The 17562-nt window shown below is 39.4% G+C and overlaps 1 protein-coding gene across 3 annotated transcripts in view; it reads right to left on the bottom strand.

The window, feature by feature from the left end:
• The window catches only part of ZRANB1 (zinc finger RANBP2-type containing 1), a 42774-nt gene that overhangs the window by 12566 nt on the left and 12646 nt on the right, over positions 1 to 17562 (bottom strand). For 2 of the 3 annotated variants that reach the window (XM_054207338.1, XM_054207340.1), the window contains exons 2-6: positions 17277 to 17374; positions 15672 to 16522; positions 4747 to 4934; positions 2985 to 3138; positions 454 to 525 (exon numbers count right to left, since the gene is read on the bottom strand). In XM_054207338.1, coding sequence (XP_054063313.1) covers positions 454 to 525; positions 2985 to 3138; positions 4747 to 4934; positions 15672 to 16485 — 1228 coding nt within the window. In that variant the 5' untranslated portion in view covers positions 16486 to 16522; positions 17277 to 17374. Of the gene's footprint in view, positions 1 to 453; positions 526 to 2984; positions 3139 to 4746; positions 4935 to 15671; positions 16571 to 17276; positions 17375 to 17562 lie in introns of all 3 variants that reach the window. The other variant, XM_054207341.1, reaches the window with a different exon arrangement.

Below are 17562 nucleotides of genomic sequence, written 5' to 3'. Positions count from 1 at the left end.
TCCATACTACAAAAATAGGTGAACTACAAGAGTTAAAGGCATTCCCTTGGGCAAAATACTCTCACAAAAAGAAGACGACAGACACACAAAACCAAACCATACCCTTAAACAAAGTTACACATCATTTGTTTGAGGATTGTTATTGAAGGGGAAAGATTGTTCATTTTTTTTAAAGAGCTTGTGACTTAAAACTGTAAAACTTCAAAAATCTTTAAAATTCAAAGATATATTACAAACATGACTTCTACACTCCATTCTCTCTGCCTCATAAGCAGACTGTAAATGTTAAAATTAAAATAATTCCAGGGTGAAAATTAACTTGAAAGCATCAAAGCTGTATTTAAAACAAATTAGGCAACAAAGTTACATATATACACACACTTTTTTTTCTGTAACAGAAATAGTCTCTAATGAAAAGCAAAGTGAGATTCTAGCCACTTTCCAACCATTTACCTTTCTGAACATCTCTATCAAGTACTTCGTCAAATAACTTTTCTTGGACTGTGGGCGGTAAGTCTTCAATATCTGGCAAAACAGAAAGCAAATACAAAAGTCACTTAACGTTACTGTAAAAGAGATGCATTACCAGCTGATGCTCAGAACTTACACAACAGCTTTTGCCCTATTATCCCTAACATCTCCTCTGAAAAGCTGCTATTATTTTCAGATCTGTCATTTGTGACCACAGGCTTTGTAGAGCACTCTGAAGTAGATACGTATCTCAGACTGACCGTCATACCTTTTATGCAGAAAGGATTGTCACAGCACGTGTAGGGTAAGAATGGATTTCTCTGAAGGAGAAAGTGAAGTAGAGAACCACTTTGAGGTGGGGGAAAAAAAAAAAAAAAAAGGAGTATTTTCAACCCTACTATGCTTAGGACAGCTTCAATCCTAAGCAGTAGTTTTCCACCCATCTGAATGGCTTCCCCTCCCCAGTCTCCCCCAATGGACAGGCACAGTTTGCCAAGAAACTTGTTCTTGTACAGAACACCCACTTTCTTAGTCATTTCATGCAGACTTCAACAAAATAGTTCAGAGAACTATTGTTGGTCTGCAGGCCACAGTTTGCAGGTTAGAAAACAAGGAATAATAACTATTGAGTTATGACATAGAGAACACCGCCACTGACAACTGTTCCAAGACCTTTACAGACATCTGCAACTGTGGATCTACCATTATTTAAAAAAAAAAAAAAAACACACACAAAACCAAAACACCCACACACAAACACAAAGGCAGAAAACTGTGTAATGAGCAAAACTCCAAAACTCTTGTGACTCCTGTATCATGTAAAACAATAAACACACATTCTAAAATGCAAACATTTGCTATAACTTAAAGATTTACTCATGGCCTGCACTGCAGTACAGGATAATTAGTACAGGGTTGCTAGGCAGATCAGCGACTAGAGAAACTTTGCTAGCTTTAGCACAATGGAGAAACTTAAATAAGGGAGTAAATCGAATAGTTAAACAGAAACATCTAATATCCCCTCAGGCAGCCGAGGGGATAATGACCAGGTCTGAAGTGGTATTTCAAGGGTACTAAGATCTCCTTGATCTCGCCATTCCAGTGTCAGATCTGCCCTTCCTGCTCAGATGTCCAATACCTCAGGGTTTTGAAAAGTGAAGTCCACATTTAGGCACCCAAGTTGCTACTGAAGCATATGATTGTTTGGTGCAGGCAGAGAGTTGTTGGGTGGTCTTTTTTTTTTTTTTTGTATGATTGGGGTTTTTTTAAGCTAAAACTGGCTTACAGTGTACAGCAATCAATTTAAAAGTTTTGCCCTCTAATGTCTGTGCATGGGGTCTTCAGAAAGATCCTACCCGTTTATTTGAAAGATCAAGTGGAAGCTGTTTTTTAAACTACATCATATAGGTAATATCTGAATAGGATTGTATGATTTATACCACTATCCTTGGAAATGCTTGTCTTGAGACCAGCTTCGAAGTGTTGACTATAGAAGATGCTCAGTTGGCTAAGTATGATGGAAGTGGAAATACATTGATAGTCTTGGCATACAGAAGCTTTTGAATGTTCTTATTCCTTAACCATTTAATGGCTATTACATGTGTCAAAAAGTTGCCCAGTGGTTTAACATGTACCTCTTGAAAATACTGAGCAAATTCCTCATGTGTGTTACGAATCATTCTGTTGCCCCTCGTTCCCTTCTCTCACCCAGGCAGCCAAAGTGTTGTCTCTAGACAAAAGATGTCTCTAGAAGCCATCTGCCTCTCTCAGGTGACCCACACAATAAGACTGAATACAGCCCCATAAAAAGTTGTAAAGAAGTAGTAAGTATTATTCGGACATTTTGAAGAGGAGGAGATGAGGTAACACTCAGCCAAAAAGGTTCCAAATACAATTCTTAAACGCTACTGCTTTTTTAAAAGACCAACGGATCTGCTGATTTGTACAGTTTCCATCTACACATTTGCTTACTTCTGACAGCATTTCTGTTAAAGGAAATAGCTAGTGAAGATTAAAAATCTTCTAATGGCTTTTTGTTAATAGACAAACATTCTCTTGATCGCAAAGTACCTCAAGAGTATTCAAGAAGTGCTATTGCTATAACCAGGTACAAATGCAAAGAATAGCTCTGGGCCTTAACAGAAAGGACTGAAAGCTAACACAGCCATGTGAAAAGTCATATTAACAGCCCAGAAACTTCTGGGCTCCAATTGTAACTTCCAACACAGCTTTTCCTTAGAATACACAACTTTTCTTCGATTTCCTGGTGTCTGAAGGGGACAACAGATGTTCCCTTCACACAACAATGTATGGGTTTGAGTGTGCAAACACTGAATATTAATAAGCAAATTAAACTACTAGATCTGACCTAAGCTATTAAAACTTAATAAATAAAAACATATATACACACACCACCACCATCAGAAAGTCAAAGTATAGATCCAAAACAGGCAATTCTCAACTAGGCAAAAAAAAAAAAAGTCTTCCATCAGTAAGAAGAATTTCATAACTACCTGCAGGTAACGTAAATGTTACAAGGTCAGTCAGAAAATAGCAAGCAAAGTCTCCCTTTCGTTGATGAAGAGATGCAGCAATCTCACGGCGAATTTGTTCTGTGACCTCTGGACACACCATGGCAGGAATGCACTTCGCTGCATGTTGTGATACCTGTAACATAACACAGTTACTGCACTCAGTATTATTTCTAGTTAAATACGAAGACTCAGGAGCGATAACCACCAGCAGACAGTATTTTGTTAGCAAGTAATGCAACAGAAGTATAAACATTGGTACCCTGAAAGATTACATGTTTAGTGACTCTCAATGAATTAACGTCTCGTTTTCCATGTAGCTGATAACATAGAGCTGGTTAAAAACCTCTTTAAATCAAAGAAGTGAATTAACAGACGACCACTTCCAACAGCAGCAAAAGGAAAGTTAAAAAATAGATGAGAGCTAGATAATAATAGGAAACATACCTCAAGTCTTATGCATGAGCCCAGTCTACACTTAACAAAGAACTTCATTACCACAGCACAAGACAGCTTCCTACAAAGAATGTCCCCAAAAACTATTAAGCTAAGGTACTTATATTTCTCCAGATTCTAATCATCATTGGCAGCAGGAACTCATTCAATGACACAAGGCAAGTGACAAGGGGATAACACTGACTATATAAAAAAAAAAACCACATGTTTAAGAGACACATTTTCACTAGTTAATATCCTAGCAAAGAAAAGTATCACTGTGGCTCAAACACTACTAAGCATTTTCACAAATGGTATCTTGAGTAAGTATCCCTAGAAACTGAAACAAAACCAAACAGAAAAGTCTGTAAGACAGCATTTCAGCAAATTAACTTGTTTTTAAACATGTAACTCCATCCACCCAGACAGTTATGTAGGCAGCACAAAACTACTGATATTAGGCATATACAAATACATACGCTGCTCAAGGGTTTAGCTACATTTGTGCTGCTTCATCTACTTTTTTTAATTACTCAACCCTGTGCATTCCGTCATCCTTATACACTTCTCAGGGATGCTACTTTTTCTAGGAACACATGCTTGAAGAATTGCCTTAAGCATCAAAAGAGGGAGTGAGGCAGAATAAGAGTTTAGCTCTGATCAGGTGAGGAATCAGAAGTCTGAGATGAAGAAAACAGACAAAAGGAGATAACAGAATTACTTATGGGCCTGGTGAGAGGGCAAAGACAGAGGACCACCATGCAAAAATATGCAAGAAAATGGAACATGCAAGAGCAAGTAGAGCAGAGAGGGGAATCAACCAGTCTATAAAATGGTCAAAGAGTGGAAAAAATGCAGTAATTTTGCAAAGCAAGAGGCTTGCCTTTCTCTAGAAGAGAAGCTCCCAAGAAAACCAGGGGAGAAAGATCACGGTAGACTTATTCATTAACAACACTCAGAAAAAACTACGCTGTCATTGATCTCAGTGTTTTGCTTTCAGGGCATTTCCTCTCCCCCACCCAAAGCACAGGAAGCCTCACAATAGCTCACTTCCAGGTCAGAATGTGTGCCAAGACTGCTCATTAATGAGAAAACTGAATGTCCTCAAGACCAGCGCATACATACAAGCCTTAAAGTGAGCTTGCTTCTTAAGGAGAAACATCAGCAAAGGCACAAAGCAGCAGCTCGTGTATTCTAAAAATATTAGCCTCTGTCTTGTAGCAAATAAAGTTACATGTCACTGGCTGCAAACAAGGGCGCCATTACATAAGGTTCCTATTCAATCTACGCAAGGGCCAAAGTAACTCACCTCCGTAAGCAAAATTGCCAGCATATCTTGTCTCTGAAAGCGTATCGCCAGATGTACAAGCGTGTACCCAACGTCAAAAGCAGAAGGGCGATTTAGCAGGCGTACTTCATCTGCAGTAAGCTGGCGGGCAATATCTCCTCCTGATGACTTGTAAGCTTCAACAGCAGCTAAATCACCTTCTACAACTCCTGAAGGAAAACAAACAAACAAAAAAAATACAATTCATTTTAGCCAGTGAACTAGCCACACTGGATCAAACCACCTTATTTAACACAGTTTATCTCTATCTTTTCTGATACAGACCTAACACATAAAGCATCAACTGCATACCAAGAATCTTGGAATTTTTATTTTTATTCTTTTTTTAAAAAAAGATGACAACAAAATATTTACACTTACCTCACCTCCTACACCACTTACACTATCCAAACTAGTTGGAAGATATGGCAGATCAAAAGCCCGCTCTGAAGTGGTGCTGAGGACACTTGATGAAATACCTGGCATAATATACTCACTAGCGTTCCATTTGATCAGCAGTACTGAAGTAAAGTCATACATTCATAGCAGAGAAATTAGTTTGATTATTGTACTGTCTTACCAAGACTCAAAAATTGACCAGAAGGGAAAGAGCTAAGTCTCAATGGCACCCGCTCCTGTTTAGGACCAAGATGCAAACACCAGACAAAAAAAAAAAATCCAATCCAAAACCAACCAAACAAAAAAAACCCACACAAAAATCCACACAACAAACTGAACTGCCTGCTACCAGCGAAGCACATGAACTGCTGGGTTGCTGGTTAATCCGGGATTTGGGAAAGCATTCTTAGCTCAGCCAGAAAGTCTGTCATTTACAATACTGAGATTATACAGCTTTTAGAAGAAATGCAGAGGGAAAATGGACTATCAGTGCAAGACCTTTCTCTACAAACTTATCAGTTCTGCTTAGGAAGCCTCTACAGATAAAAGTTAGATTATTCATTTCAACAGTGGTGTAAAGCAGAGAAGTTACAGAATACAAACTCGACTGCAAATTTCAGTCGTACAACATCTACCCATTCATCAAGGATTCAAAAGTCCTAACGGGTCAGGGCAGAAAGAAAACAATACAGAATGACAATTTCTTGGTTTTCCAATGCATGTCTCTGGTCTGCCTGTACAGGGAGACATTCCCATTCCACTCCAGCATTAACGTTTCGTTCTGCTTAACTGCCTGCCTAGGTATTCACCCCAGATGTGCTAAAGAACTAGTTAGACAAGAGTTATGTCTGCCCATTTTAGTTCTTGTTCCATTAGAGTTAGAACTCTGCTGGTAAAAAAATAATTTATTTTAAAGAAAGGAGCTGCTACTGATGGAGAAAAGGTACTTCATGAAGGAAAATGAACACTGAAAATTCACTGGTCAGGGTTTGGAGACTTTCTCCAAAACATGCATCAAAGGAATGCGATTCGGGATGTGACCAGCATAGCTGCACTCCTGTTGCAACATTTCCACTTCTGGGTGGAACTAGAACACACCAAACTAAAGGTACGGCTTTGTCAATATATGCTGTATCCATAACAAGAATGCCCAGTGTAGCATTTTATTTCAATGCAATCACATTTAAGCGACTGATAAGGCAATACCAAGGCTGCTTGTGAGATGCTTCCAACTAAATGCAGCAGGCTGACTTGTTGGGTTTGCCTTCTTTTTTTGGGTTTTTTTTCAGATCTATATGTATACATAGATATTAAAAGCAGACCATTTCTCATGACCCACTCTCTTAAAGTAAATTATACTACAGCCATGGCACAAGACTACCCATTAGGTCTAAGGCTGCTGCTGAGAGGCCATCACATGAGGTCTGGCAACGCCATGAAGCACTAATGACTACAAGCTGCAAATAAGGATCCAAATCAGCGACATGTGCTGTATGCGGCACTGCCATTTCTTGCAGTTTATTCCCACGTCTTCCAATACTTGACATTCCCAAAGGCCCCATATCCTAGAATCAATTACTAAAATTGTTATATAAACTGTCATTTGGAAAGTACAGTTCTAAACTTTGCTGATGAAGTTTAAGCTAAAGAACAATACATATATCAAAACCAGGCAAACTGTATATGCTTGCTAGGCCTTATTTAAAAAATGGAGAGTGTAAACGTGTTTTAGGTAGAGGGTTGGCAACACTTGATCTAGAAGCGAAGAACAGTGATGGTGTGCTAAATGACAAGTCAAACTAGCACAGTTACAGCTCATGGAGGGACAGTGACGTGACCATGTGCATGCATCGTATCTGGTCATCCTCTATTCCTTAACCCAAACAGCCAAGTGACTATTTATAGGTGAGAGGGAAGGGGGCAGGGGAGGGAAGAAAAGAAAAAAAAAAAAAATCAACAAACACCACACCAAAAAAAGGCATCAGGGAATTCTCAGATCAAGTTCAGACAAATTCACTTCTGGATGCACTGTTTTGTAACTGAGTCTCAATAGATAAACATGACACACAAAAAAAAAAATCAAACCATACAGAGCTTATTCTGCATAATTTTTTTTTTTTTTTTTTTTTTTTTTTTTACACACAGAGCCCATCATAAGTTTACTTCCTTATAAGAAGCTTCCTCCTGCAAACCTGCTGCATGCTCTGGTCTGGTCTGGTATTGGCCTGCACTGCAGTACTGTGAGCCAAGTACCCAGAGCATCACTACTGCAGGGCCTCTACGGTCACTGCTATCTCTTTGGCCCCTCTTAGCCACAGCAAGAAGAGTCCAAATTTCTCTTTGCTCATTCTACCAAATAACTACTCTATTTTAGACACTTCAAAGGAACAGGGAAAATTCCTGACAGCTCATCAGGTACCAGCCTGCGTACAGTACCGGTCAGTACAATCCAAGGCTGCAGTGAACACTGAGCCAAAATATAGCAATAACAAGCAGACTGCCAGAAATCTGAACCAGAAAACACAACTCTTGCCTCAAAACTATGGGGTAAACTTGCCTACAGGCAACATTTGTAAGAACTGTCTGCAGTTCCTAAATTCAGCATCAGCACTCCAAAACGAAGTCTCAATATGCTTTCGTTGACAATAGGAGGCACATTCCTACAATGGCTTTGATTTCTGTCAGATGAATGAGAGCCTCCAATTCATTAAGTCTATTTAAATAAAGCTTAACAAAACACTATTTACAAGAAATATTACAGAAATATTTACTGATGTTATAATTCACTATATTTCATAACACACAAGTGCCTGATTACTTACACAAGCAGCCTTTGAATCGTGTTCTGATACAGTGCTGTGCCAGTTGGATTATTCCCCACTGACACCCCCTGCATTCCGCAGACTGTTAAAATGTCAAAAGGAAGAGTGGCATTTGCCTGAAGATTGTTCACGCAGCACTCGGGAGCGCTCCAGCAGCCAGACCTCTTGAGAGGGCAAAGCTCCAATTAGTTACAAGAGCTACATGACTACAAACAGATCCTTGTGACTCAGTGGCTACCTCCGATGAGTAGTCATGAGAAAATCCAAGTGCGAGTTCATATTCTGGGTTTACAGGTTCAACTGTGTTCCCATTCACAATTCAGGCATTTCCTCTTATTGGAATATTCTTTCACAGCACCAGGAGCCAGGGGTTTTTTTCTTCTAGTAAAGCCCCAGCTCCCACAGATAGCCCAGATCAGGAATACTCAATCTCAGTATACATGAGAAGATAAATGACAGAGATTAAGAAGGTTATTTAAAAAGACTACATTTAAAAAACATTAATCACCCAATAATAACTATTCGTACCACCTTAATCTTGCATTTTTCCTGCTACAACTGTTAAAACCATCTTCTTTATTAGATATCAGACACTACCTTTGCTCATATTAAATAAACTCATAATTAGCCTAGCTCCTAAAACCAAACTACTTCAGATAAGGTGCTATTAAATTTATTCTTTAGAACATGTAAACATTTATAGGGGTTAGTACAGTTACGTAAACCTGGAAAATATGCAAGAGATTACACGCATATTTAGAAAACTAAATTCTGTTTGCCCAAATTGCAGAGTCCCAATGACTCTGGAACAGATGGATGTAAAAGTTTCCAGAGAAAATACTGTAGCAGCAGCCTTTATTCACTTCACTATCTTTCTGATAGTTCTGGAGCACACTGGCTGGTACAACCTGCAAATAAAACAGGGAAATTTTTTCAAATAGAGTGAGATGCAGTTCTGCCATTTTTCTACACAGCAGCGGAGAGGCTGAGGGAGACAGGACTGGGCAGCAGCACTGCCTGAGTTAAATGGTCCTCAACAATACCTCAGTTGAGCTGTAGTGGAGACAAACGAGTAATTGCAGAGCAGCAAGATGCAGAGGGTCAGCCAGCCAACAGCAGCTGATTCTGCAGGAGGCTCCTGAGCCTCAAAAAATTTAAAAGCATCACTGTACAAAGGCACATACGCAGTCCTGCATATACTACAGGGCAGGCATTCTAAATCTTGGAAAAGACTGAACAGGACTAACCTGAAATAAAACAAGCAAAACCAAAGAGAATTAATTTCAATCATATACCTGCTAAAATAAATACATTTTTTGCTAAATTAATGGAAGAGCGTGAAGATGCCTCTGTTTAGGTAAGGTATCTAAAGTACAACCCAAAGATTCAAGATTTCTTTGATTCAAGGAGGTAGCAATGCTACACTAAACAATGTGTTACCACACTTGAGTAGACTACAAAAGGAAACACTTCACCTTAAGGAGGTCATTGTGACTCCTATGTGGGACAACTGTAATCGACTTCACGATTCCTTGAGCTGCTTGGTAATAAAAGGCAAAATTCTCAAAGAAGCAAATTATACATTTTAAAAGTCAGAAGTAGAGACAGATCCCTCTGTAACATACACCAGATCAGGAACATGTGCTGCTTCTCTTCTGTTACACATAGAATTGCAAGTGGTCTACATCATAAACATGCTCTCATTTACACAACTACAGACTGATCCCAAGATTGCTTTAAGTGCCAAGGGGACCTTCCAGCAAGTGAGGGGCTGATCGACCAAACTGACCCATTAAAACCTAATTCTGACACTTGTTAAAAACCTTACTGCTCCTCTAGCATTGAGAGTGCCGAGGAGCTGCGGTTTGACCACGTGAGCTGTAGCATCCTCTGGAGCTCAGCCCTCACACGCTTCCAGCTATTCACCAGGGGCGCATCAGGTGGCCATAAAGAAAGGTTTATTACCAATAACTACTCCACCATTTCAGGATTTTGAGCGCCAAAAACATCCAGTCTGAGAAGAATTTCTCCTCTGAGAGGAAGAACTCCTTTGCAAGCAAATATGACACATCAATTAATACAAGAGGGAGGGATTATCTGAAAAACCTTTATGGGCCCCTAACCACACCCTTCTGTTCATTCTTCTCTTTCTTCATTTCCAGGACCTCCCTTGTTAGTATTAGCACACAATCAACAGCAGACCACTCTCTAGGTAATGACAGCTCAAGACAGAACCTTCTGTATACTAAATTGTTCAAATCCTTCAAGCTTAGCAACTCACATCAGCTTAAAAGTAAGTAAATAACTTCAAGACAACATGTACCTTAAACCTGAAGCCATCCAATGCATGAGAGTGTGGCTGTCGTCTATTCTTTTTTTTCCCATGCAAACAGCTCTTACCTCTACATACAGTCCACGTAGTAGGTTTCTAACATATTATCACAAGACAAAGCAGCACACACGTAAGAAGAACTGTTGAAAGATGTCCTTATCCCCTCTCCTATCTGTCAGAGATATCCACACCCCTTGCTGCATTAACGGTGGATCAGTTACTTGCAGGGTTGCACCCAAAAGGAGGGCGGGACAGTGGAAAAATCACAAGTGATATTAAAGTTAACCATCAGTGCTTTTTAAATTGATCACTTAATTATTTTTAGCATGAAATATCACTGAGCATTTGGAACAAGATGATCTTTAAGATCCCTTCCAACCCAAAACATTCTATGAGTTTAAAAAAGCAGCCAAGAGACCAAAATAAAAGTGTGTTTCAGGAATTACAATTTCCTACCAAAGAGTAAGGCATACAGAGTTTTACCTACTCTGAAAGATACACACACACAAATGTAATGTAGTTATGATAGAATGTATGTATAGGACACAGACAACAATACAACAAGATTTCTTATCAGGTGAAAGTTGTAAGCTTACATCGTTACCTGTCCCAGCAGACAAGTATGCCAAGTCATGTTTCCCAGTATCCCAAAGGAACGGGGGGAAGGAGGCCAGGCTGCACAGCTCACACCAGGGGCTGTCCCCACCAGCCATTCCAACAGGCACCATTTGCCATATGTAGCCAAGGCCACCTTGGCAGGTAATCACCTGTAAGTGACTAATTCATGCTATACTTCCCCAAACAGTTCCAGCCAGCCTAAACTGACACCAGCAAGGACCGGTGCCTGACCCCTCCCTGCCTCCAGCAGCTCGTTTCCACCCATACACTTCTCACTCCCTTATTACAGCATAAACAGCCCCATCAAGGTTTAGCTCTACCATGGATGTGATGAGGAAACCAGTCTGGCTTTACTAAAACAGCAAACAAAAAAAAAAGACCCAACCACCACACCCCCCACAAAAATATCCCCTCATCAAGCTTATCGAGCTTCATTTTTAGCAAGATGCACTTCATTTGTATGCTGATAAACAAACACACCAGGAGGACAGAACAAGCACAGAGGAGGACAACTTTGGGTGGCAGTGCCAGCTGAGAGCCCCTTGGTACGTCAGTCCCTTCAGGCCACCTTTATTGCCAGCAAAGAGCCACAAGCTCCGCAAGACACGGAGCAGGAGGTGGCCTCCATCTCTCCTGGAGCTGGGGATGCTGCCCAGCCAACTTCACACTGAAACCTGGACAGGATGACTCTCCTTTCCCACTGGGTTTGTGAATGTTTGGGTAACGTGTTTGGCATTATGTCAGAAAACCGAAGGGTGAAGAAAAGGACAGAAGAAAAAACACCCTGTAAGAGAGATTAAAGTAATCAACAAAGGGAAAACTAAGCAGACACATACGTAGGAATACAAGGAATGAACTAGGCAGTCCTTTAAGGATGTACTGTAAAACAAGATTCATTACAGACTGGTCTAAATATTTTGGATTTGTTTAAGAAACACACTCTTAGTTGTTTCGTTCACACAGCTAAGAAGAATGTGCGTCTACTTGGTTTTGGAGCCACCATCCCCAGCCCGGGGAACCTGGCCCGTGATGGTGGTAGCAACCTTACTGGCCTGAACCGAACGAGCAGAGCACACTCTCTTGCAGCAGTTAGGAAAAGGAGGAGAAATGCAGTTTACTTTTAATCTGTGGGGTGCAGCTGAAGCTCTGGAGTTACACATACAACCCGAGGATCCCCAGCAGTGCCTGGCAGCAACCACGCTCTGCTAGCACCACTGTAAAACCCTCAAGTGCCAGGGGAGGGGAAGCTCCAGCAAGCACTGAAGTGTAAGCCCCAAGCAAACTCTGAACACTAGAAAGATTTTATATAGCCATGGCCATCTTCATCCATTTGTACTACTTAAACCCAGAGCCACCTGTAACCGGCTTCACCAGCCCCCACGGCAGTACTGCTCCACTTGCACATCCGATTCCCCAAGCTCCCCTACAGTCTCTTTAGTGTAGATAACCACGAGTTATACAAAAGACAGTGAAGCTTAATTTTAAATACATGTTAGCTTTTCCCCCCTAAAGAACCGAGAGTCATCTCGGACTTCACATTAACCTTTTACGAGGCCAGTACAGTAGAAAGCATCGCTGTCCTTGCAGAAGGCACTCGTCATTTCTCATCATAACTCAAACTGGCATTTGTAGCAAGTCATATTATTCAACAGCCATACTTACTAGATGTTCTGCTTTGACTTTAATAAATTTTAACCAAATTAATCAGTTCTAAAATCTCATCCTTTTGAGAAAGAATCATTTGACAGATACATCCACTGCTGCAAAAACCAAGTGAGTAACAAAAATAACATTCAAGTACATTTACTTGCAGAGTTTGAAAGGGGGAATTGCCACTACTCCTTCTGATTCGGAAAGAATACCCTCCATCAAGGAAACTACTCATGCTGAAATGCAAGAGTTGCACTCATCAGTTTGCACTATTTTGTACAGCCTAGATTTGCAAGGAATAAAAGCCTTGATGGCATATTTGTTTACTGAGGTGGGTAGAGCACTAATGGGTGTCTCCGGCAAAACAAAAAACCCCACAAACACACACACCCAGGTACTTTTGTAAATCCACACAAAATACACATCTGTCTTCATTTTTCAGCTAAGCAGAACAAATGTGGGGAAAAAAAGCAGTCCAATACATGTTTTCAAATGAAACATGACATTAAATTTAAAATCTAGCAAAAAAATTTGTATTAGAGTTGAGCTGCAAAGAGGGAGTTCAACTAAACAGCTGTCCCAAAGTCTTAAACATTTTCTTTGGTACCTTCTGAAAGACAATATCTTCTAAGAGAAAAGAAAATAACCAGTCTGCCAAGAATTACTCCTACTCCTGCTCCTCTACTCTTTATTTTTAACTTCAGGGAAAGCTACACTTTGTACATCCAAAAAACTTTAAACCGTATCATCTCTCCCACATAAGGCAGATTCAAAACAAATGGACCCTCCACAACTGAGTTTAAACTTGGTGGTGTGTGGTCTGAAGTTACCAAATCCTAACAAACCACCACTTGTCAGCTGGACTATGGTAACAGGCGACATACCAACTCTTACTCCATCAATTTTCACAAATTTACTTGACATTTAACACGAACTTGTCCTATTTTATAATTGTGTTTGGTAAGGATTGAGAAGAGTTCAGCTCAGCTAAAAGTTCACAAGAGCTCCAGCTGGCTAATGAACAGTAACTCACTAAGTCACAATAACCCCGTTGATTTCAATGATAAGAACATATGCTTCAGGCAAAATTGTTCAGTTGACAGTTAAATTGGTTTAAGTATGTCACACTCAGACAACAAAATAACCAGCACAAGTGTGGCTTATTGCTTTTAAAATTACTGGTTAAACTGGTATACCTTCCCAAGACAGATACGCTCTGCAGAACGTCCAGAGACAACCACAAAAGAAATCTGTAAAGCTTTCATCAATCCCCAAGGTTATTCCTACTACAAAGAGTATTTGGAAAAAGATGGCATCTGTGATATGCAAAACACAATTCTGAAATGAAGGACTGATAATTAACAGCTTTGGTTGCTGATTTTTTTCCCCTCAGTTAAAAAGTTGAAGTATACTAAGTTTATAAGTTACAGTACAGAAAGGAATCCATGAAATCTTTCAGCAGAACACTTATAAAAATCAGCACACAATTCCATTTGCATTCTGGCTTTCTCATCAAGGTCCCTTCAAGATACCTTCAAACTATTTTAATTTTAAAAGAACCAAATCATTATTACCTTAAAAAAATTTCATGAACATAGTTTTGAGTTTCACGTGCAATTGTATAGTCACAAGCAACATTAAGTACTTGCAAAATTCATGTTCTTAACTACGAACAAAACTATTCCTGCACAGATTAAATCTGAAAGTGTGAAATATTTTAAGTAACATCAGAATAGTAAAAAAAAAAAAATAATCACTTTTCAAAAACCAGAGGGAAATAAACCTTAATATTTAATACAATTGCTATCAGAATGCAAGCTAGACGCTCGTAAGGCACAGTAACGAGCCCCAACAATTGATCTTGCATATTCAATAACTTAAACACCATACAGAATTTCAGTTGCCTCATTTCAGAAGGAAAAAGCACTGCGTGTCTGCTAGCACGTAAGAAGCTGAAGGTATCAGGAAATACTGAGAGATCTAACTATTCTCAAAAGGAAATGTGTCCAACTATTCACGCAACACAAAAATAAACTGGAATATTTATTAGCTCAGAGAAACCAAACCTATGATACCCATAAGAACACTGACACCTGATCCAATATATTAAATAAAGCAGCTCTGCAAATTAGTTTCTCGATTATAACAACTATGAAGTGACTTCATGAAACATGAAGGAACAGTACGAGACATACCAGTAGTGTTAGAGTTTCAAATGAAGTGTTTTACTCTAAAAATAGTTGCGTATTTTAAGTGTTTAACCTGCTTGTATGCTAGAGCACAAGATATCCGCTTCTGGAAAGCTACAGGACAAAAGTTAACTCACAAGGTCAATAACTGAAGAAAACCCTGCTCTCACATGTCTCTGTTCTTTAACAGCATTGGGAGAATTATCCAGAATTTCCTTAGGAAAGCACTAAAATACAAAACAAAATTGGTATTTGAATTTTTTGAAGCAGTCAACTACAAAAATACTTTCAGAAAGCCTGTAAACATTTACAGCACAGTATCTGTATTAACACAACATTATTACTTTCAAGGTCAGTATTACACATGCAGTTTCTTGGAGCTACATATTTTGGTGTTATTTTTAACATCTGACAGAGCATCTTGTACCGTTGCAAGCTCTACACTGTTTACAAATACTCCCAAGCTGCAGCTGCTGATTCTAGTAGCGTATCTTGCCATAGAAAAAAGAAGAGTAATTTTAATTATCCAGTACTGGCATTTTCTACAGTAATATATGTATTACACTGTTCTGTAGACTGGTTTTGTAATTTTTCCACCTTTCAATGACTACACAGAAAAACAGGATTTGGTTACAAGGATATCCATTTCTACAAAAGGTCAAAAAAGTCCAAGCATAGTTGGGAAACATGTCCAACCCTGTTCAGATTATGGATGAACCCTCTCTTAGCAGGTGCTATTTCAGGAACTTTTACATTTGGATTACTTTTTAAAATTAAAATGCAGAAATTAAAGAAAGCTGTTTCAAAATCAAACGTCAAGTTTATGTTTTAATTCTTCATTCTCCCAAAATACCTAACCACAAGCATAACAGTATAAGGTAGCAGCAAACAACTTACCAACACAAGCATTTAGAAACAGCCAGTCAGTCTTTTTCATTCTGTTTTTAATTTGCTTTAGTTTCTTGAAGTCAACTTCGAGTTCTTCCTTGCTGCCAACAGCTCCAGCCAATTCAATTCTTTGGAAGTCCATTTTCACATCAGATTCACGTTTGGTTGTAGGTGGAGATCTTCTTTGGCTATTACCACTACTACAGCTTCCTCTCCATCGAGCTCTGTCTTGCTCGTTTATGATTGAAGAAGCCTCTTCCGTGTCTGCCAGTTCTATTGCTTCGATGTTGTTGGGTCTGGGATGATCACATACAACACACTTCCTGGCCTTCGCCCAGTTTTCGTATGTACAAACAGAACAAGTCCAGTGCTGAGCCCTTGTGTTTAGTTTATTTCTGTCATTGTATTCCTCGCATGGATCAACAGAAAAAGGGACTGGTCTTGAACCAGAACCTGAAGACTGAGGAGACTCTGTGGGACTCCTGGTCCTGCGCTGAGACAAGCACTGAGTACATCTTATCGCTCTTGGCCAGTTCAAGTACGTGCACATGTGGCACGACCATTTATTTGCACTTTCCATACTGTAAGATGATTTAACCCTTGGTCTTGCACTAGAATCCGGACATATCAAAGGACTACTCCCTCCTTCAGTGCTCGAAGGATCCCAGTCTCTACCAATATCACTTGAACCACTTTTAAATGGATCTTCTGTGATAATTGTTCCACTAGGTCTCTGAGCACGACACATGGTACATTTGATTGCAGATGGCCAATTTTCATATGTACAATACTCACAAGCCCATTTAATTCCACGCTCTGTCATCGTGCACTTCTTGAAATGAACTGCGTCAGGCAGAAAGCTAAGTAATCAGAATACATCATTAGTACACAATGGTTGCATAGGAGCTCTGTTTCAAAAAAAAAAAAGTAAATGAGATTTAACCTAGTTGATGTGTATTGCATCAAATATAAAAATCAGGCTGGGCAAGCAGGCAATCTTTTTTTCTTGCTACTATTAGAACATTTAGAGGGAAGAAAACCACTATGTAAAGGATAAGACTTGAGCTAACTGCATTTTAAATGCAGAATTCAGGATTTCCTAGTGCAGAAAACTCAAGTTCTGGATTTCTGGAGTTTCTTAAACTTGAACAGAGGCTTCCAAAACAAATTCAGAAAACAGATACACACTAAGCACTGAGAATACTGGAGAAGAGACTAATATGGCTACAGAAACAAGTCACAAATATTAAATTATTGAATTAGAACTCGATATGAATACAGCAGTACAAGAAAAGGAACACAAAGTCTAGATCCTGTGAACTCTATTGCAAGACCTCACAGGACTTGAAAGGAAGGAGTGTTACAAGTGGGCAGCTATACAATGAGTAAGCAGTTTTTTCAGAAAAGTAGGTGCAGGAGTTTGCATAAAATGCATACATTTTAAAATTTTATACATGTGCTCAACCAAGACTAGGCCTTGACTGGACATCACTTGTAACAGTAGAGTTACGAAGTTAAAATACCACTTAAAAGCAAGCACAAGGTGTGTGTGTTGACAAACTAACACAGTATTTTCATTCTATAAATCCAGATTTCAGTCCAATTCCAACTCACTTTTTCTCTAATGAAGAGGGGATTCTGTCTTCATGCTGGCTCAGATCTTTTCCTCAGATTGCCAAATACAAAGGATGAGACTAAGCAGATAACTATTCCTGTAAACAAAATAAAAACAGACTCATTAGAGGTTTCCTACTGGACCTGAGTAACCAGAAAGTTAATTATTAAATGCCACACCTACTCTGATCCCAATTTACTTGTTTAAACTCAGTCATGACCTGCTGAGACTATAGAGTGGTTAAAATAAACCAATATTTATAAAGAACCAGTCGCCACAGAAGCA

The sequence above is a fragment of the Rissa tridactyla genome, chromosome 6 (assembly GCF_028500815.1).
Source record: "Rissa tridactyla isolate bRisTri1 chromosome 6, bRisTri1.patW.cur.20221130, whole genome shotgun sequence".
In the NCBI taxonomy this organism is placed as follows: domain Eukaryota; kingdom Metazoa; phylum Chordata; class Aves; order Charadriiformes; family Laridae; genus Rissa; species Rissa tridactyla.
This window is presented reverse-complemented; position numbering and strand designations above follow the sequence as displayed.